Raw genomic sequence first — 21,014 nt, 5'->3', positions numbered from 1 at the left:
CCCTTCGGAAGGCTGTGATGCCAAGACCGGCATTTGTAATGTGCCGTTTTGACATTTGCAAAGGAAAAAACTAGAATTTGAAAAAGAAACTTCAAAATATGGAAGTTATTTCAAGGCTTTCCTTGGAATGGCCTCACAAAATAAAAATAATTCCACTGCAGTCCTCAAGGAAGAGGGATAAGGACTCTGGATTAGAGCACGGAACAATACCCGCAGCGCCAGCGTTCAGCAGGGGCCCCCGGCCCACGTGGCCGGGAGGGGGCGGGGAAGCCGCGCCGACAGTCTCACGGAGGGGCAGAGGGGCACTTACGTGTTTTCTCTCGGTGGCCTTGAGCGACTTGGCAGCGTAGTAGAAGAGCTGCGTCCCACACAAGGCTGCCCAGTATTTTGTCCAAGACGCCACCTGAAGGGACAGACAGGTGAGCACACGATGAGTGTGTGGCTGGCTCGGCGTCCTTGCCTCCTCGGCGTCCTTGCCTCCTCGGCGCCAACGCTCTGCTCCTCTCAGGGTCCCAGCCCGACCTTAACCTCAGAGTTGTCTCACCCCGAAACCTTCACCTCAGACGTTCCCACCACTTTCACGTAATAGCCTCTACTAGCACTTCCATTCAGATCGTTACCAATTCCATCAGGAGTCCCATCAGTTTTGACATCGCCTGGTATTGCCACGGCCCCCCTCTGCTGCACGGCCCAGCGCTGTGCCCGTTCCCCTCCCAACACTTTACCCTCGCTGCCTGCTCTCCAGAGGACCCCTGACCCTGGTCACTCTGACCACCTTCTCTTCCCAGACGATCGACCTCGCCGGGCCCACACTGCCAGCGCTGTCTGCATGCCCATGACCCCCCAGCCTCCATCTCTGGCCACCACCCCTCTGCAGAACTTCTCAACTGCACTTCTTCAAGAGCCACCCTGACGTCTCCACTTACACGTCTAATGAGTGTATCACACTGAACTTGGCCAAGACTTACCTGCCCCTTCTCAAAAACAAAAAACCACCACCACCAAAAACAACAGATTTTCTCCCTTTCGGTAAATGTCCCCGACCCGCACCCAGCTCGGTCCCAAACCCAGAAGTGACCCATCGTACACCTCACACATGGTCAAACAGGCCCCTGACGTCCCCTCCCCTCCACCTGCTTCACCTGCACAGGCCATCTGATCTCCCGAGCGCGCGAGCCCTCACGTTCTAACCCACCTCCCTCGCTGGGATCCTGGCTCTGGGGACCTGCCCTCGCCATGGTGACAACTCCCTTCACACAGCACCCCCACCCCCTGGTCGCCGTCCCTCATGTTAAGGGCTCGTTCTCCACCCTAGACCGCCACCTCCACCAGGCAGGTGCCTGCCAGGTGCACCGAGGCCTCGGCGGGCGGGCCGCACTCAGCTCACTAGCTGGTCTCTGCAGCGGCTGGGTTGTCACGTGAGCGGCCAAGTTCAGACCGCTCAGATGGAAATGAGTTTTATACTTTGAGAGGCCTTCGTATTTTTTCAAACACTTTAAGTGCGGATATACAGCAATGCTTTATTCCAAACTAGCTTTAATGTTATTTGAGAGAGAGAGAGAGAAAAAAAAAGCTTTCTTTAGTTGTCAAACTGCCGTGCTGCCGCTGGGGAAAAACAACTTTTGTGTTACATGGGAACAGCTTTGTTCCACCAAACTTTTAAAAAAATACAGTTACGGTCTGAAGGACATTCACTGTCTGGGTTCTCTTTCATGCGGGAACATGGAACGGCGTCACCAAGTTAAACAACTGAGAAGTGACGAACAAAACAGGTCGAATTCCACTTTAGGTTTCTTTCTTTCCATTCTCTGTTCTTCCTGAACTCACTACTAACATACACCCTAACACCACCTACTCCAGCGCTCGCTGAGCAACGGCTGTGAACTGCACTCGAGGGCAAAGAGGAGTGCAAGGGCACCTTCACTTCAGCGCCCTACACGTGTGACTTAACCGACCCCGAGAAACAGGGCGAGGCAAATGCGTGTCTTCAGTGACCTCGAAAGTGTGTACCGTGTACCAGGTTCTGTTTCAGCTGTCTTCACACTTTGGGGGTCCTGTACACCTACATATTGTTAGAAGTGTTCAAATATAATGATAAAATCTTACTTTCGGCTTCTTGCCTTCCTTTAACAAAGTTTTTCTCTTGAGAACACCTTGGATAGTAACAGCCCCTGGATACAAATGCACGGCCAGGTCTTCGGAGTCCGCAGAGCTATGACGACGAGATGAAGGAAAAAAACCAGGTGAGAGCTTTTGTGTATAGTAGTTATCAGAGGCACTTAAATGAGATTTAATTATCCTTTAGTTTCAAACTTTGTTACGTTATTCAGAACGAGAAGATACTGACAATTCTAAAGGTTTATTGATCTGAAACTTAGAAGCTGTTACAGAAGTTATTCAGGAAGTTATTCAAGTCAGCAGATGGTTAAAACCACACACTTTATTACATATTTGAACAAGGATAATTTAGTAAGAATAGGGTAATTTACTTCATTAAAGAGTAAATGAAAGATTTAAGACTTTTCTTCCTCTTAACATGCCACACTGCATCATTGCTGTGAGCTTTTTTCCTTGTTAGAAACTGTATGTCCTTGGAGGGAAGATGAGGCTTCTGTTTGTTAAAAGAATTCAAGCCTATAAAACCTCAGAGTAAAGATAATGAAAGTTCAAAAATGGAAAAGAAAACCCACACTTAATTCAATTCTACAACAGGTGACAGAAGTAAAAAAGCAGTAAAAACAGATTAACGAAACTGACTTTCTGCAATCAATTTTAGTGACACTTCCATGTTATCAATGCTTCTGATCACACGTACGGCCTACCTCCACACCCCAAGACGTCCTTAAGAAAAACCATCACAAAACTACCAACATTTAAATATCTGTTCCCAATTGATTTAAGGTCCTATATTTGAAGCACAAGTAATTTCTGCACGGATCAATTAAGACACACCCATTAATAAAAATCTGTCCTCCTCTGGCAATCTGATTCCAGCTGCAGAGCTCCCGCGACAGACATCGAAACTTAACGTTTGCTCATTTACCCCTTTACGGGTTCTTTAGGTGTCTTCAAAGTGACGTGAGAGCCTAGAGACCATTAGGAATTCCGGGCTGGAGCTCTTTATATTCAGGGACGCACACAGAAGGAGACTAGACTCCATCGACGTGCAGAGTCCACTGCTGACGGGGGCCCCTTTGTGGTGTTACAGACTGACCGATGGCCCACTACTACCACCAACCTCCGGCCCCCAAGTGAAAAGCTGTATCACCCTCACTTCTTCTGCAGCTAGTACAGCGTAGAAAGAGGACTCGGCATAACCAGATGAATGATTCAGCGAACATGCATTTAAACATACAAGTTTAATTTAATAAAGTTAAGACTATTCTAAATTCAGAACCTGCAGTTCATCAAAAAAGTTCTTTCAAACGGCAAATCTAACGTATGCTTATTAGCAAAGTAAATTCTTTGACGGAGGCCTCTGAACGAGGCCAGAAGTGGATCTTTGTACTGCTCATCGAGTAACTAGCAGCATGAGAAAGACCTGAGCAGTTAAAAAGCTACCAACTCGGACTCTGGCTGGTGTGGCTCAGCTGGCTGGAGCACTGACCCACAACCAAGGGTTGTGGGTGCGATTCCTGGTCAGGGCACATGCCTCGGCTGCGGGCTTGATGCCTGGTCTGGGCGTGAGTGGCATCCAGGTGCATATGGGAGGCACCCAATCGACGCTTCTCTCTTGCATTGATGCTTCTCTCTTGCTTCGATGTTCCTCTCTCTCTCCCTTCCTCGCCCCCTTCCTTACTCTCTAAACGCAATGAAAAACTAACTTGGAGTTATTTTAAAAATGTGACATAAAGAGGAAAGTTCTAGCAATTAGCTCTGTGGATCAGAAAGAACAGTTCAAATTTATGTCTAGATTAAATCTTGAAAAGGTTCCTGGGCATTGTCTTTAAACCAATTAGTGGAGAAAGAAGAGAAATTCTGCGAGACCACACCCAGGGAAGCCAATCACCAACACCAGAGGGGGTTCTGCGACCCCTGAATGCAGGGGACGTGTACCTGCTGGCCTTCATGTGGCTTCGATAGCCATTTCGTGCCACTCGGGTCATCGGGCCGAGAGAATGGTATAATCTGTTCCTGTTGGATTCCATTATAAATTGTATAGATTACACACACTTTAAAATTCACACAATCTTCAGTACCTAGAACAGTATAATGACTTCTGCGTGTAACAGCTTTCTACATCTTACAAAAGGTTAGTTTGTCATTGGTTCTGTTTTTTAAAAAAGCATGCAGCATAGGTTTAAAGAGTTGTTTCTTTTACTGTTGACACCAGTTATAGGTGCTTAGTACATATCATAATACATTTTTATATATATGCACTTTCACAAATCTGCTAAAATACTTAAAGAGAAGTTTATAACCAGATACTATCAAAACCTGAAAACTACTTAAAATGTCCTTTTTTTTTTCCTATCCCAGTTCTTGGATTCCAGTTTAAATATGACACCTGGATTCATATAAAATAATTCACTTGTATTATATGTCCCTATGAAGACACCTAAAAGCAATGTGGTCTGCAAACTTAAAATTAACGTTGCCCCAACGCCTTATTTTCCTCCCTGTCCTTTCTCATAAGTCCAAGGAAATTAACAGAAGAGAGAAACTGAGTGAAAAAGGAAAAAAACATACACACAGAAACACTCATACTTCTTTGCCTGGGAAAAGCCAAAAGCAGCATGTTGATAAATTAATTTAAAACAAAAAGCATTATTTTAGCAACTGAAGCAGCAACATATCTGATGTCTCTCCGGGAAGAACAGAAAATGGCATGTTTAACGTTCAGATTACTGCTTTCATTATCTACAGGTAGTATTTTCAATCCTAGTTCTTTATTCACTTATTATTATTATTATCTCACATCTGAATCTTGCAGGGCAGCATTAATTTGCTCTCAAAATGTTTCAAAAGCCACTGATTTAAACTTGGCACAAGTACAGTAGGTTTTTTTTAGCTGCAAATGTCTGCAAAGCAAAACATGTGTCATGAAAAAGAATGCTGTTTTGAGAGGTGAAGGTAACACCGTTAAACACTGTCTTTGAACTTGACCTGCTGGGGCGAGAACAGTTGTCCGCGCCACTCTGGTTACTCATTTACATCGCAGGCAATCTGAGAAACAGTTTTGTTCATTGACACTTTTCATTTAAAGATCACAGTGCACGCCTACAGTGGACATGATGACATTACGCTCTTTCTGGAGAGAAAGAACCGAGACAATCTGTACAGACAGCACATGCCGGGGGCGACTCTTCTGTTGTTCCATTTCAGGCAAACCCAGGCAAATCCAAATAAAGAGACTGAAAGTAAAAGTTGGAAGAAACCTAATACGCAAAAACAAATTGTTAAGAATTCCCCAAAACAAAGAGAGGGAAACTTGGGAACACTGGTAGTGTCGAAGGGCTTAGCAGTACTTTAAAATTCTGGGTTTACGAGTAAAACCTTAATCACAGAATGGTGAGAATACGGTATATACAGTGTCATCAAGAATGAGTATGTAATTCTCCAATTACACAACAAAATTCAAATACAGTTTAACTTTAAGTGTATATTTAGTATAACTGTTTTCTAGTAAAAGTCACTGATATAAAGTTAAGTAGCTAAATATTTCAATTTCACTATGACATTTAAAATTCAATGTGAATGACATCCTTGTTTAGAAATGTAGGTTGCTTTGTACATACAAAAAAGAGCGATTATTTTGGTCGAAAGTCAAGTATATATAAGGATAAAAATGACCAAACTGAAATGGTCAAAGACAGTATAAAAGCCCTGACGATCATCTAGTAAATAACAATCATCTGCACCGATCGGCTGCATTTCTGAGTGTAGCCAAACTGCACGTGTTACGTTGCAAGATTAACGTAGCAGGTCAGCTGCGCAGGCCAGTGACGGCCGTGACGGCTCAGGGCAGCGAGGGAGAAGCAGGCGAGGTGCGGTGCCTCAGTGCACACCTGCCTGCCCCGTGCAGGGTCCGAGCGAATGGCAATGCGAACCCACACTCCCGACTGCTCTGCTTACAGTGTAACTTAAAATGTACTCAGTCACTTGGCTCCTGACAGAGTAGCAGAGAATGACGTTGACATTCTGCTAAATGCCTTAAATTACTTATATCAGCCAGAACTGGTTATTCTTTTTACACTATAATTTTAAATGTATTAAGATTCATATACATGTGTCAAGGCACCAAATAAAAACATGTATATATCAGGAAAGATTCAATTTCAGACTTAAATATCTACTTCTAATTTCTGCCATCAGCAGGAAGCTCCAATAGCTCCTTAGAGATATGTAACAAATATTATCTCTTAAAATTCGTGGGATCATTTGTGAACTGCATTATTCACATATTTTCAGACAGAAAGTAGACTCAAAGCAGTTCAAATGGACAGTGTTTCTTACCTCTCAAACGCAGGCCATGAGGTCTCTTCACTTAGTTCAGAACCATCACTGCTACCTGAAATCAGAAGTTATTCTATTGTTTAAACGTCAGATTTACAGTTGGAGGTTTTTTACTTCAGCCGAACTGCATCACTCGCACAACCAGTGTTCCGCGAGACCCAGGCTCTGATGCTGCAGGTGTCCGTTATCTGTGACGCATCAACGCCTCTCCTAAGTATTTAGAACGGCCATGCACCATCCTTGTAAAAACCAAAGCAGCAGCCACTGGAATAATTTTCTGGTTGTGTGGTCCAGAGGAGAAACTGATGTAATGGTTCAGATGAGAGAGGGGAGGCAATTTGCCAGTGGGTCTTACAGATGACCTGGTTTGTAGCATTATGTGGTCAAGGCTGAAGGCAAGACCACTCCAGGACATCCGACTACGTTACAGAACGGCGGAGGCCTCTATGGTACAGATAAGTGCAGCATGTAAGTTACAACTAACGAAAACACCCTTTTGTGATTATGGAATTTGTGTCTATATATTAACACCTACCATTTATGGGTATAGACTTATTTTCTTTTCAGACTATTAAAACTTGAAAACAAAACCCTGGGAGGGCTTAATTTTTTTAGATTTAATTAATTTATTTTTAGAGAGAGGTGAAAGGAAGGAGAAAGAGAGGGAGAGAAACATCAGTTAGTTCCCTCCTGCACGCCCCAACCAGGGACCTGGCCCTCCACCCAGACATGTGCCCTGACCGGGAACTGAACCGGTAACTTTTTGGTTTGCAGGACATCGCCCACTGAGCCACACCAGTCAGGGCTGTCTAATGTTCTTAATTTACAAACAAGGATGTAACAATCTCCACTGTTTATCTACTTAAGAGTCATAGAAAAGTTATAAAATTAATACAAAGGCAAAATGGAATTAGTCTCTTCCTGTTGTCAGAGAAAGGTCTCCAAAATGAGACACTAACTATAACTGAATGAATAATTAGATAACTATCTTGTGATAACCATTAGAATATCTTTGGAAAGAAAAGCCACAAAGAAATAGAGAATAATAATTATCATGATAATATGATGGGAAAAAGCCAAATATATATTTTATATATATACTTAATCGAGAGCTTTAATTTTAAAAATTACTTTCTGCTTTAAGTGGCATGCAGAATTCTACGTGTAACAAATTTTTAACTGAAAAAAGTTCTTCCTTTCTCTATTGCAAAATGATTCCTTGCACTATTTTTCAGATTGATATTTGCATTTAGGCAACTAACAGCATTACTAAAGAGGTATACACTTCAGGTGGCCAACTTGTCTTCTATTTTATAAATGCTGCCATCATTTAACCATTTGCATTTATAAGATGGGGACTGTGGGAATGAAATACCGCTGCATGGTGGTGGGAAGCTCTAAAGCAATTCTGTTTCCAGGGGCTGGAACTCTCGAGGGTTAAGGGGTCATTGTGTTCAAGAAAAAGAACAACTCTGCATTCTTTCCATGGACTACTCATCAACACGGAGGCCATCTAGTAACAACAATAGGCTTAGCCCTTGAGTGACCCGACCGCTAATTACAGAGGAAAACATTTTCCTTTCCCTTTTTTAAAAATAAAAGTAGCATTGTGTGGAGATGTTCTTATTATCAAAAGGTCACCTAGAAGATTCAGAGAATAAGTAAAAGTCGGAGAACTGAAAACAAACGAACTCCTGCCACACACTCACATCCCTCTGCGTCCCCCTTCCCTGTTCCCCTTCACGGAGCTGTCTCTGTCCCCACCACTACCCTGCAGAGCAGCTCTCGCCAAACCCACTGACCGGCTCCCGGTCCTGCCTTCTCCTCTTCTGCAGCTGGTAACCGACACGCCCCACACTGCCCTCCTCCCAGAGGCGCTTCCTCCACCGGCTTCTGTGCTCCCACCCCTGGCTCCCCACCCCTGACTCCCCGCCCCTGACCCCACTTCGCCGACCCTTCATAGTTTCCTCTGGTGGCCCAGCCTTTTTTTCTTTTAAGCACAAATAATCGGACCTCTAAATATTAGAATGTCGTCCTCTTGTTTACTTACACCCTCTCCATGGGTGACCGCAGCCGGTCCCGTGACTTGGAACACCGCAAGGTGCTGCCCCCTGTGCCTGCACCTGCAGACCGACCCTCCCCACGCACTGAGCTCCAGACTCGCACACTCAGTTCCCCACCCGACAACGCCACGCAGACCACCCACGTCCAAAACACAGTTAGTACAGTCACCCTGTATCCGACGGCTGCGTGGCTTTTATTGCACGTTCTGTATGTGTACGCAGTGTTAATGACGCTTCCCAGAACTGCTTCTCACCTATTGATATCCCACTGGACAGAGTAGAACTTTCAGCCTGGCCGCGGGCTGGCGCGTGGGGCTCCATGACGCTGTCGTCGAGCAGGTGCCTGGGCCCCGCGTTCGGGAACGTGGCGCTCTTAAACTCTGCCGTGTTCATTTTGTGAATGAAACTGAAAACAAAGACAGATGCCTTTTATTGCTATTACCAGTTCGGGGTCCAGAAGACACTTCTATATAAAGATGCAGGACATGAAAGATTTACCAGCAATTTACACACAGACTCTACCATGAAGGCCTCGAATGAACAGTTTAGAGAAATTGTTTTAGGAAACCAGGCCGTATCTGCCTCAGTAACAGGCCCTTAAAAAATTGCCTTCCATTCACTTGTGGAAAATAGCCAGTAAATTTCCACAAAAATCATGGCAAAGGCGAGCCCATTCTGAGAAAACAATCTTGCAGAGCTAAAGAAATTAAATATGAAATCATTTCCCATTCTTTATATTTAGGGATAAAAAGAACAATTTTTATTATTTTTTATTTTTTTTACTATTATTTTTTCCAAAAGAACAATTTTTATAAACCTTAAATGGTGGTGACTTATTTTAGTTAAGACAAGCAATAACTGTCTTGATACAAAGAAAGGTTATAATCTAAAGTAAAATGGTAGACTGCTTTCTGGGTTTATTTAGGGTGCTCTGTGAGACTCACCTATCTCCCCCAAATGGGAAGGCACTAGTGGGAAAAAGCTCATTTCCAAATTAAAGTAAAGGAAGAGATAAATGCTTTTAGGCAAAGAAGATATTTTACTGAAGCAGAAAATACTATTGTCAACAGAAAGAAAACTATGCAAGGACACTATCTGCAGTTAATAAAATAAACAGAAAATAAGTCCAACGGGAAACAGTTTATAAGCCACGGGCTGGGAAGGTGAAACCGAGGATGCTGACTTGTAGCCCAGGCTGTGGCACTTCCTGTGGCCGTGCGGGATCAGGTTCCGGGGCGAGGGCAGCGTCTGCGGCAGCAAGGCCCCCTCGGCGGCCACGCTCTTCCTCCCACTCTGTGGGGATCCCACTTCAGGACCTGAGGGTGCAGTTTGAAAAGAGAGAGAGGGAGAGACATTTTCAAAAGATTGTTGTATTTTTAATCCCTTCATATACAACGCGAAACATGGTGTAAACTTCAAGATGACATGTTAATTCCATTTAACTCACTGGACACAAGAAGTAGTTACTTTCTAAGTCTTCAGACACAGACCCCCAAAGCGGACTAAACCCACCGACTTCTCTCTCCGACCTGCACTAACTGGGCGGGGTGAGTGCCTCCCCCCTTGCAGGGGAAAAGGCAGGATCGGAAGAGAGGGGCTCGGGGTCTCGCAGCACAGAGTCGGACGCCTGGGCTGCCCGCCCCGGTCAGTGCCCTGGCACTTACAACGGTTTTACACTGTTGTGTTGTGGCTTCTTGACTGTTACTTTCGGCTCCCTTTTAGGTAAGGAATGCGCAGGGCGTGTCAAGCATTTACACTGTTATAAAATAATCTCTTAAATTCTGAATTAGAATTTAAACTTATGTTGACTGATGGGAATAAAAAATTAGAACTGAAATGTACACAGATTTGCAAAACATCCCCTTTAACAAAAGCAAACTGAAGGTATTCAGACTGCACTGTTCTCCCCCTGACAACGGTCACGGCTCGCCCCTCACCTCCTTCCACAACAGTGTGTGATGGGTCTCCAGACACTGTTTAAAACATACAGTAACATGAATCTTATTAACCAAGGTCTGTGTTTGGAATTTTAAAAAAGGTTCTGATCAATAATTTCCTAAATAATGAGTAGTTCTCAACTTTACATTTTTGAACATGTGTGGTGTATGTATAATATCTTCATTGTAATGCAACGGATACATCAAGGGACTATGACGACATTTTTAACATTTTCAACACTTGACCCAGTATTAGAGTAAGACTTAAAAAAATTAACTCACTAAAACTGACTCCTGCAATTGTTCAAATTAGAATTTTCCACTTGTGCACAGACATTTCTAATGATTAAAAATCAAACATATGCCAAGCAGAAAATTTTAATATTAAAAATAAATTTTTTGCACGCAGTATAATACGTGCTAGGTATTTACTTACTCTGGAGCCCAGTCTGTCTTACCATCTTACCTGACTGCTGACTGGCAATGGGAAAACTATGCACTGACCTACGAGATCCTCCCGAGAGGCAGCAGGGCGGGGCGTGCTGGTTCCAGGTTCTATCTTCAACGAGAGCCTGAGTTTTAACAAGAAACGAAACACGTAAAATGATTATCATTTGACAAAATAATATGAAAATCATGTATTTTCTCACAAAAAACTAAAAACACTGTTATAAGATAATCTCAGTTACGTATTTTTCTTCAAGAGCGACCATTAAGAGTTAAGTCTACTTACTACCTTTTCCATACAAAGTTGACCTTATAGTTATTCTAGGAAATATTAAGATGGGGGAAATAGTCAAAAGTCCTATTTAAAAACAGAAAAATCTCCCCAAACTACCTCAACATTGCCAAACAAGTCATCACTTTTAAAGATATTTGATGAATGACTAAAAGGTGATTTAACTTGAAGTTGTATTGATACCTGACACTTAATTCAGGAACTTTTACATGTATTATTAAATACATTATGCAAATTCTTTCTAGAATCTTTATTGGATGGACTAACAGCTTCAGCAGCTCTGAAATTTCAAAAACACCTTATTTTGACCTGGCTAGTGTGGTTCAGTGGATTGAGTGCCAGCCTGTGAAACAAAAAGTCACTGGTTCAATTCCCGGTCATGGCACATGCCTGGGTTGCAGGCTAGGTCCCCTGTAGGGGGTGTGCGAGAGGCAACTACACACTGATGTTTCTCTCCCTCGCTTCCTCTCTCTAAAAATAAACAAATAAAATCTTTAAAAAACAACAACACCTTATTTAAAAACTCACCATCCAAAAAAACCAACCAACTCATCAAAAGACAGATCTATACAGATAAGGCCATCTGCAAAATTCCTGGTAAATGCCCGTCCTAGGGCAAAGTTTATTAGTTGGTGCTCAAGTACCATCTAGGCTCGCACACCCAGTGCTGAGTCCCACGGCGCAAGGGGACTGTGGCTCCTATCAGAGGGAACTACTGCAGGAAACAGGACACTGAAGCCGCTGCAGAGAGCGCTTCGGCGCAGTCCACAAAGCCTACTATTTAAGCATCTGTCTGAAAATCAACAAAGGCTTTTTATTTTTAGCATTCTGTCAACTGGAATTGTTTATGAAACTACGCAATCCAAGTGACATTCATAATGATAAATCTCTTACAGATTCTTATTATTCCCTTGGCAACCTAACGGGGAATTACGTATAATTATATTCCAATTACTGGACAGTATAGAATGCATATGTTGAGCAGATCTTATTTAACCAGAACTCTGTGCCCTTTTTCTTTTTACAGGGCAGTTTACTGATGCGGGCTCCAGACCATACTGAATTCATTCCTTCAATAGTCACTGAACCCCTGCTTTGCGTTGGGCACGATGGCCTCAGCGAACATAACGAAAGGCTACGGCAGACATGGGGCCCCTGCCCTTCTGAAGCTTCCGGTCTGGTCAACGGAAGACAAAGAAGTGAACAGAATCACTACAATTTCCTGCACAGACGGGAAGCTCCGGGCGAGCCATGCCGCTCTCAGCAGCAGCCGGTCACCGACAGCAGCGCAACAGGGAGTAAGGGCCGTCAAATGGGCAGCAGGGAAGGCTCTCCGGGGCGTCAGCTGCCTACGTCATCACCAAGACACCACCCAGGAACCGTGATGCGGATTCAGTGAAAAAGGGCAGTACGTTCAGGACTGAGGTAACTTCAAACGAATTTCATCCTGATGAGATCACATGCAGGTAATTTGTAATATTTATACTGGCTGCCTGTATAGAGGAGGTTGCCCAAAACAGAGGCCTTTGGATAAATGAAGTGTCCTTTTTATTTAAATCTCTTTCGGCATGAAAAAAACCACACACACACACAAAACATTTTTTCCTAACTAATCAATTTTAATGGCCCCTATCTTAAAATACTGATTCCCAACACATTTCACTAGCAGGCTCTCGCAACACAACTGCAGCTTTAGAAAAACCATCCGTCTTCCTCAGTCTCCCACGTGATGCCCACACACCACTGAGCGACTCGTATCCCCCAGCAAACGCACTCCTCCCACCATTCCCTCTCCTGGACCACCCTTCTAACTGTCACCGTGGAGCTAATTCCTACTCAGATTCAGCCTCAGGAGACACTGTCTCCTGAAGCTGTTCAGAGCTCTTTTCTCTTCACTTCCCCACTCAAGGCTGAGTCAGATTCTCCCCTATGTATGTTTCCCTTGCTTCCTGGGCACATCTCTGTTACAGTACTGTGAGGACGGTTCTGTGACCATCTGTTTTGTGTTAAGACTGTGCCTCTTAAGGGCAAGAAGATCTTAGTTTTGAAATAGCAAGTAACACAATAACTTGCCGATATAAATATCTGTTAAATGCATGTAATGGAAAGACTGCTTTGCTTCTAGCTACTCAAGATACAAATCAATATAACAGCAAAGTATTTTATAATATGTCAGTTTATAGACAGTTAAAATTATGACATCTATTCAGCCATTGTTAATATAACAAGAATGGTTTGCACGACATCAGTGTAACCTGGCAGCCAAGGAGAGCGGACTAGACTGCATGTGCCTGAACAGTGACGACTTCACTGTACTAGTCAGTGGGGGCTGTAGACACCACTGAGTGAGCACGGGGACTGTGTGGTCATCACAATCAAAATGACTGAGTAGAGCAACAGATCTGCATTGAATTTTGCATCACACTTGAACATTCCCTCTGTGGAAACTCTCTGGATGACTCAGAAGGCTGCAGCTGTGGGAGACTAACTGGTGACTGGCAGCTTCATCAGGACACCACCCCACTCAGGCATCACATTTGGGGGCAGAGTTTTTGGTGAAGCATCCAATCACCCAGGTGACGCAGCCCAGCTACAGCCCAGATTTGGTGCGCTGCAACTTCTGGCTTCCCCCCAAACTAAAATCACCTATGGAAGGGAAGAGATTTCAGACTGTTGATGAGATTCAGGAAAACACGATGGGGCAGCTGATGGCAACTGGGAGAACTGTGTGAGGACCCAAAATGTCTACTTCGAAGGGGACTGAGGTATCACTGTCCCGTGTACAATGTTTCTTGTATCTTGGTCAATCAATCTCTGCTTTTCAAGTTACATGGCTAGATACCTTCTGCACAGACCTCATACTTAGTGTCTTAAACAGCTAATTCTATCCTTTTAACAAAGCAAAAAGTAGCTTAAATACTTTATTATATGCTTTTATCATAGCCAATAAAAATTTACCACCCACTATAACTATGCAGTAATTTCTTAGACTTCACTTCTATTGAACAAACTTTAACTTCTCTTAAATCCAATAAATTTCTTGAGTCAGATATAGAAATTTTAATAGCTACTTACTCATATTGAGTGTTAAGATAATCTTCTGTACCTCACTGGACAAAACCTAAGTGTTTTTGTGCTACATTGGTAATTAGAGATGGAAAAAACAGTGGTGAACATGAGATACAGACCATCTAACTCAAGAGGCTTACAGACTAGGCCAGCAACAGATTTGTGAAACAGCTTGAGCCTTACAAAGCTGACTCACTGACTGCATACACTCTCAAATGGATTAGCCTGTAAAAAGTTGGTGTAAAATGAAAATTGATATAGACACATAGAGTGGTAAATAGGATGTGGGGGGATGGCAATAAAGGTGTTTTCAAACATCAATAAAATTTTAGGTATTTTTAAAGATCGATCTAGAGCTTCTTATGCACTTAATTTTTTTGAGTTATTTCTAGGTGTTTCCCAGAATTTAGCCACTTAATGGTATGAATTGCTTTCTGCAAAATTCTTAAAAAATATTGTTCAAAGTATAGAATAAGAAAGTTGACAATCAGTATCATGAGATAAAATTATTTTTATATAATGCATTAATATCGAAAAACAAACTATTCTTTCAATTTGGTAAACTTTTAAAGAGCTTTTGTTGGAAAAAATATTTGTGAAAGACAAAGTTAAATTTGAAAGCTTAGGAACAACTAGCGTAATAAAGCTGAAAGTTTTTGAAATTAACAAATGAATCTAGAAGAAAAGTGAGAGGAGCCTCAGGAGAGACGAGCTCTCCCCCCTCCCACAGAGAACGCCCAGCAGCTGCGGTGTGAGGCAGCCCTCCGAGACACACAGAGGGTGAGCCCCTCCGAGACACAGAGGGTGAGCCCCTCCGAGACACACAGAGGGTGAGCCCCTCCGAGACACAGAGGGTGAGCTCAAAGTTTCCCCCTACCTTGGTCAGCGCTGTGCGGGGTGATGGGAAGAAAATGGCCATCAGCTATGTTAGTAGTGGCTTTTAACATCTTTAATAAAGGACTTGCTCTAACAACAACAAAAAAAGGGGCAAATATAGTGCTACATTAAAAAAATATGTCTCTAATATGTCTCCAAAAGCTGTCTTCAGCTTATGTCTTCAATATTCTCACAATATGTTTTCAAGATTCTCTCAAACCACAAAACAATTCAAAACAAGTTCAAAGACGTGTTGAAAAATCACCATTTAAAGGAGTGACTTTTCTATCTGTAGTGTTTTGTTCATTTTTCAGTTTATTAAAAGATAAATATCCACGAAGATTCAATGCCTGAAAATAGGGAAGAAATTTAAACCAGAACTATCAGTCGTAACTCTGAACAACTTGAGAAAGATGAAACACTTTTTAGTAGAAGAACAGATGAGATCTTTGTATGCTGACTACACCATGTCAAGTGACTAAAGAGAGATACACATAAATACCCTTACCATTTAGATGTACGGCTGGATTAGGCATTTGCATGATATGATGTAAGACTTAAATGTTCAAAGACATGGGGATGGGAGGGCGGAGGACAGTCATGAAAACCACTTTTGAAGATGCAACCTACTTGTAATTATCATCTTCCACAAACTTCTGCAGTTCTTCTATGTACTGAACGGAATTCAGATATTTCTGTACGTGAGGCAATATGGGGATGTCTAGGCAAGAGATAATAAATAATTAATTACCTTATAAAGTTTACCTCAACCAGAATTTTTAAAGTTAAGCTGAGAAAATAATTTTGAAAGGTAAATGAAGGCCATGGTGGTACCCAAATTTAAGTTAATTCTAAAAGGACATTACTGAGAAAAATTTTATTTAATGTAAGACTGAAAGTAATTTATGATATTACAGTTGCATGTTGTTCGTATAGATAATTTAACACTGTAATATGGTGTTATGTTTAAAGAATTGAGAAAAGGATAAAATGACACTGTTTGCATCTGTAATAGTGTCAACAATATAAATAAAAACAAAAAAATGAGACTGTTTAACTTTCAGTAGGATACACCCCTAACCCCAAGTTTTAAGCATATAGTGTAAACTCACTGTTTCATAATCTCATAAAAATTATGTATCAGTAGGCTATATTTATTCCTTATCAAACGGAAAGTATCCAAATATTTTAAAACATTAAAAACAAAAACCTTTCGAATCTTCTGGGCTTGTGCAAGTTGTTTTTAAACATGTGTTTCCCCAAAACATATCTTGGGAAAAACTTGCTTATCTACCCAGTATCAGACTCCAGCAGGCTGGTGAACTGTTACCAGGATCAAGTCTTAGCTCCTCCCCAATGAAAAAGCGTAAGAACTATTTACATAATAGATCAGGGACATCGGATGAAATGAAGATAATAGAAAATAATTTTGTAAATTATGTTAGCAAAGCTGTTACAGAATAGCAAAAGAACAGAGATAAAACTTCAAATTTTAAATATGAAATACTTCAATTCCTTAAAAGCAGGCTCTTAAACGGGACACTAAGTATTAAACAGTGAAATAATGCGACCATTACAGTCCCTTGTGCTGAGACGGTGCCCCCTGCTGGGTGAAAAGCGGCCGCCAGGCTGTGTGAACAGGTCAGCAAGGTGGCCACAGGTAAGGGCTCAGCATCATCCCGCAGAAACTCACCATATTCACACGACTGCTGCAGATCAGAAATTATCCGAAGGATGTTATTCATCAAATTTGATCTTTGCTCATTTTCTAGAATGCTGCCAGTTGACGGGTAGGCCGAGTCGATGTATGTTAAGTCGGACAAATAGATACCTGAAAGGGAAGGAGACAAACCAGCGTTTTCCTACTTGCAGCTTGGAAGAGCAGGACCAAGGGAAGGGGAGGAGAGCGAGCGTGTGGCTGTGTTTCAACCCACGCCACAGTGAGAAGGCGCCGTTACCAACACACCGCGGGCCTGTACAAACACGGCCCCTGAGGCCTAGATTCCCAGGGAGCTGGGGTCCACGTGTACATCCAGGGTGGGGCAAAGGAGGTTTACAGCTGTTCGTATGGAAAATGCAGTCATTCACGAGTAATAATACAAGAACAGACTGCCTCTGGAGTACTCGCACCTGTAAACATGCTTTTGCCCCTCTCGGTAACATGATGCTGCAGATGTCCCCTCCTGATACCACTCCCTCCAAAGTGTGGTTGGAGGCTAGAGAAACTCCCAGCACCCACGGGACCTAATGCCAAGATGCTGAGCTCCTGAACTGGCTCAGCCTCTGACTAGCTGTCTATGATGGAGACGGCTATTTCAATCTCTGAACCTCAGTTCTTACGTCTGTACCCCTAGTACCCTATTTCCCAAGCCGACGTGCAGCTTGGAAGCCGCGGTTAGGTTAGCAGGCTAGCCAGTACCTGGGGCATGGGGTAGCTATTAGCATTAGTCCTACACCCCCTGGTCTTGGGTTGGTAAGTATCCCTTGAGTCTGAACTCAACACATTTGAAACTGTCTCCTTCTGGTAGAACATCTTGTTCTGAAGACTCACAGCTGGATTTCTAACACCGTCCATGCGACTACAAACTGCAGGTAAGTCTGCTCTGCCCCCGCTCACCATCTCTGCACCAACAGAATAATGTAGTTGCACTCGTTTTGGATAGGCAAGGTCAGTCATTTTAAAATATTTCATGTAAAGTATATAAGACAACTATAGTTGGAAAAACACACTCTCCTGCTTTACCTTGTAATGACTCCACGTTCATGAAGTCTCAGGGTAAACGCGACCAAAATGATGTCCGGCGCCCCCCCCCCCCCACACCTTCCCAAAAGTAAGTCCTGGTTTTCTTGTGCCGTTTCTTCCATCCTGAGCATCTCCTAGACTCATCTCTGCTCATCTGTTATATCTTATATCCAGGTCGGCGTCAACAGTTCTTTAGTTTTCTCACGGATCCCAAGGAAGGAATCTGGGAGTGGTCTAGCCCCCCGGCCCTTTTATAAATGAGGAATCTCAGGTGCGCAGACGGAAAGGATGCGCCCGATGCCGCAGGAACCGCTGGTGACACAGCTGGGTCTCCGAGTGTACGCTGGTGCCCCGTATTTTTTACTTTAAATAACTCATTTTTTGAATTACAGCAGACATACATTTCCCCAAGTACTTTTTTTTATCACACTGTTATAAAGTCACACAGTATCTAAACCATTCACTAGATAATTTTTATGATTTTATAACTCCTTGTTTTAAAATTTTCCCATACGTGTATCTCATCTGTTCAAGATGATAAACTCGTTTAGGGCACTTGCTCTGCCTTTCACTCTAAAGGGATGAACATCCTGTGCAGGGCCTTGACGACAGGCGGTTAACGCGACCGAAAGCCGGCGTGGTGACGTGCTCATCGCCCCAACGCCATCCCTCTTCCGGCCGGTGCACCCCAACAGTGTTCCTAAGTCACCTACTGTCGACAGTTCTCTTCTTTAGAGATGCTCAGCTTCTTTTTGATGACTTCGAATGACTCTGAGCCCAGCTCCACTCCTCTTCCTCTTCCTCGGAGGAAGAAGAATCCCTCCCTTCCTTCCAAACCTAAACTGTGACTTTGATTGTGAAACACCCACCGTTGCCTCCACTATCGCTCCTCTCCACGCGCCCCTTTTCCAGAGCCAAGCACACACTTAGGTCTCCTCTAGGTAAGGAAACAAGAAATCAAAGCAACTTTCCTTCAAATCTGACCTCTTCTTCAAGATGGGACCCTTATCGCTCTCCCTTCAACAAACTCATTGAAATGGAAACAGTGCTTATTCACCCATGCTGTTAAATGCAGCTCTAATTCCTTAAATTGAGAATAAACTAACATGTAACTGTATCACAAACTCATCTGACAGACTTTTGAGTTACTCCCCCGCCCCCATGTTGCCATAGACACAGCAAGACAGTACCCACATTTAAAAAAAAGTTTTAAAAAGATTTTATTTGTTATTTTTTTTAGAGAGGGAAGGGAGGGAGAAAGAGAGAGAAACATCAATGTGCGGTTGCTGGGGGCCGTGGCCTGCAACCCAGGCATGTGCCCTGACTGGGAATCAAACCTGCGATGCTTTGGTTCGCAGCCTGTGCTCAATCCACTGAGCTAACACATTTTTTTTTTAAATCTTTCGATTACAGTTCACATTTAACATTATTTTGTATTAGTTTCAGGTATACAGCATAATGGTCATCCAATCATATACTTTAGAAAGTGTTCCCCTGATATTTCAACTACCCGCCTGGCACCATACTTAGCGTTTACAGTACTACTGACTACACTTCCCATGCTGTACTTTACATGCCCGAGACTATTTTGTAACTGCCAATCTACATTTCTTAATCCTTTCACCTTTTCCACCCAGCCCCCCTTCTCCCACCCCTCTGGCTACCATCAGTCTGTTCTCTGTATCTGTGAGTCTGTTTCCATACACATGAGTAAACTCATACGATGATATTTGTCTCTGACTTATTTCACTTAGCACGATGCCCTCTAGGTCCATCCATGTTTTCGCAAATAGTAGGTTTTCTTTCTTTTTAACAGCCCAGTAATATTCCATTGTATAGATGTACCACAGCTTTTTTATCCACTCGTCTATCGATGGGCACTAGGGTTGCTTCCATACCTTGATTATTGCAAATAATGCCACATATATCCTTTAAACGACTGTTTTGGGTTTCTTTGGCCACGTTGCTTTTTAAAACTGTATCAATTCATACTTTCATTGACAGTGTGTAGTTTCTATAGATCCACACTTGTGCTAACACTTGATATTATCAGTTCCTTAATTTTTGCCAATCTTGTGGGTATAAAATATCTCATGGTGTTTTAATAATGAGGTTAAGCATTTATAATTCTACGAACACTCCTTTGTGCATTTTTTCCTCTGAGTTGTCTTCTTGCTGGTTTCTGAGTTCTCCATACACTGTAGAAACTATCCCCCGGGGCAGTTAAATTTTATCCGGTTACTGCTCTTCAAGCTACCATACAATCTGAAGTCGGGATCATCTCGCTGCTGAAACTCAGTCCGGAAAAGGCGTCAATGACCTCCTCATTATTACAGCTTTAACTGTCTCTCTCGGTCTCGTCCTGCTGTCTCTCTGTACTATTTTCACTATTCCCTCGGCTCCCTGGTCTTCAGTGCTAGAACCTTCCAAGCGCCTCACATCCCCTCCGTTCTCGTTTTCCCTCGTGCTCCCCGGAAGCTGGCATTCCCCATGGTCGCGCCGTTAACCTTCCCACTCCACAGGCACCTCTTCTGGATGACGTTGCTCCTGCAGCTTCAACGATCACCTAACGATTTCCCAAATCTCTACGGAACTGAGCTCCTGACGTTCATTTTCAATTTTACATGCCAAACTAACCATTATTTGTTCCCGAACGCCTGCCATTCCAATTTCCTACGGTGGCTGGTGATCTTCCTAATTGCTGAAGCTCCAAAGCGCAAAATCGCTGCAGTAAAAAACGACTCGGGAGGAACACACTGCTCCCAGTCTGCCCGGATTAAACCACGAGCGAATAAAACACGCCCCCCGCAGGACCGTGTCACGCAGTGCACCACGTAAATCAGAGACCGGAGGCTGGCAACCCATCCGTCCCGACGTTTTCAGAATCAGGAAATATCCTAGGAAACACCTAAACGACGTCCTTTCCCTAAAAAAACGGGCGGATCCTGCAGCAACGAGGTAGAGCTGGGAAGGGTGCAGACCCCGTAACCATGATGATGTCAGTTCGTCCCAGCCCTCATTTTCCAGTTGTCGTGTCGCTTCTGGTTCACTTTGCTTATTGTCCCGTCACCCGCTGCACTCGTGCGAGCGCTGTCTTTGCAGGCCCCTGAGTGTGCAGCCCCCGGAATGCC

General features: G+C 43.2%; 1 protein-coding gene across 4 annotated transcripts in view; it reads right to left on the bottom strand.

Annotated features, from left to right (window-relative positions):
• Positions 1-21,014, bottom strand: part of RALGPS2 (Ral GEF with PH domain and SH3 binding motif 2) — a 123,831-nt gene that overhangs the window by 10,164 nt on the left and 92,653 nt on the right. For 3 of the 4 annotated variants that reach the window (XM_045838368.1, XM_045838371.1, XM_045838370.1), the window contains exons 9-17: positions 16,834-16,971; positions 15,771-15,861; positions 10,961-11,028; positions 9,703-9,835; positions 8,774-8,925; positions 6,457-6,511; positions 4,057-4,134; positions 2,107-2,212; positions 311-403 (exon numbers count right to left, since the gene is read on the bottom strand). In XM_045838368.1, coding sequence (XP_045694324.1) covers positions 311-403; positions 2,107-2,212; positions 4,057-4,134; positions 6,457-6,511; positions 8,774-8,925; positions 9,703-9,835; positions 10,961-11,028; positions 15,771-15,861; positions 16,834-16,971 — 914 coding nt within the window. The remainder of the gene's footprint in view (positions 1-310; positions 404-2,106; positions 2,213-4,056; positions 4,135-6,456; positions 6,512-8,773; positions 8,926-9,702; positions 9,836-10,960; positions 11,029-15,770; positions 15,862-16,833; positions 16,972-21,014) is intronic. The other variant, XM_045838372.1, reaches the window with a different exon arrangement.

Source organism: Phyllostomus hastatus, unplaced genomic scaffold, assembly GCF_019186645.2.
Source record: "Phyllostomus hastatus isolate PE091 unplaced genomic scaffold, TTU_PhHast_1.1 phas_contig_283, whole genome shotgun sequence".
In the NCBI taxonomy this organism is placed as follows: domain Eukaryota; kingdom Metazoa; phylum Chordata; class Mammalia; order Chiroptera; family Phyllostomidae; genus Phyllostomus; species Phyllostomus hastatus.
The sequence above is the reverse complement of the archived record's forward strand: the minus strand, read 5'-3'. Positions and strand labels throughout refer to the sequence as shown.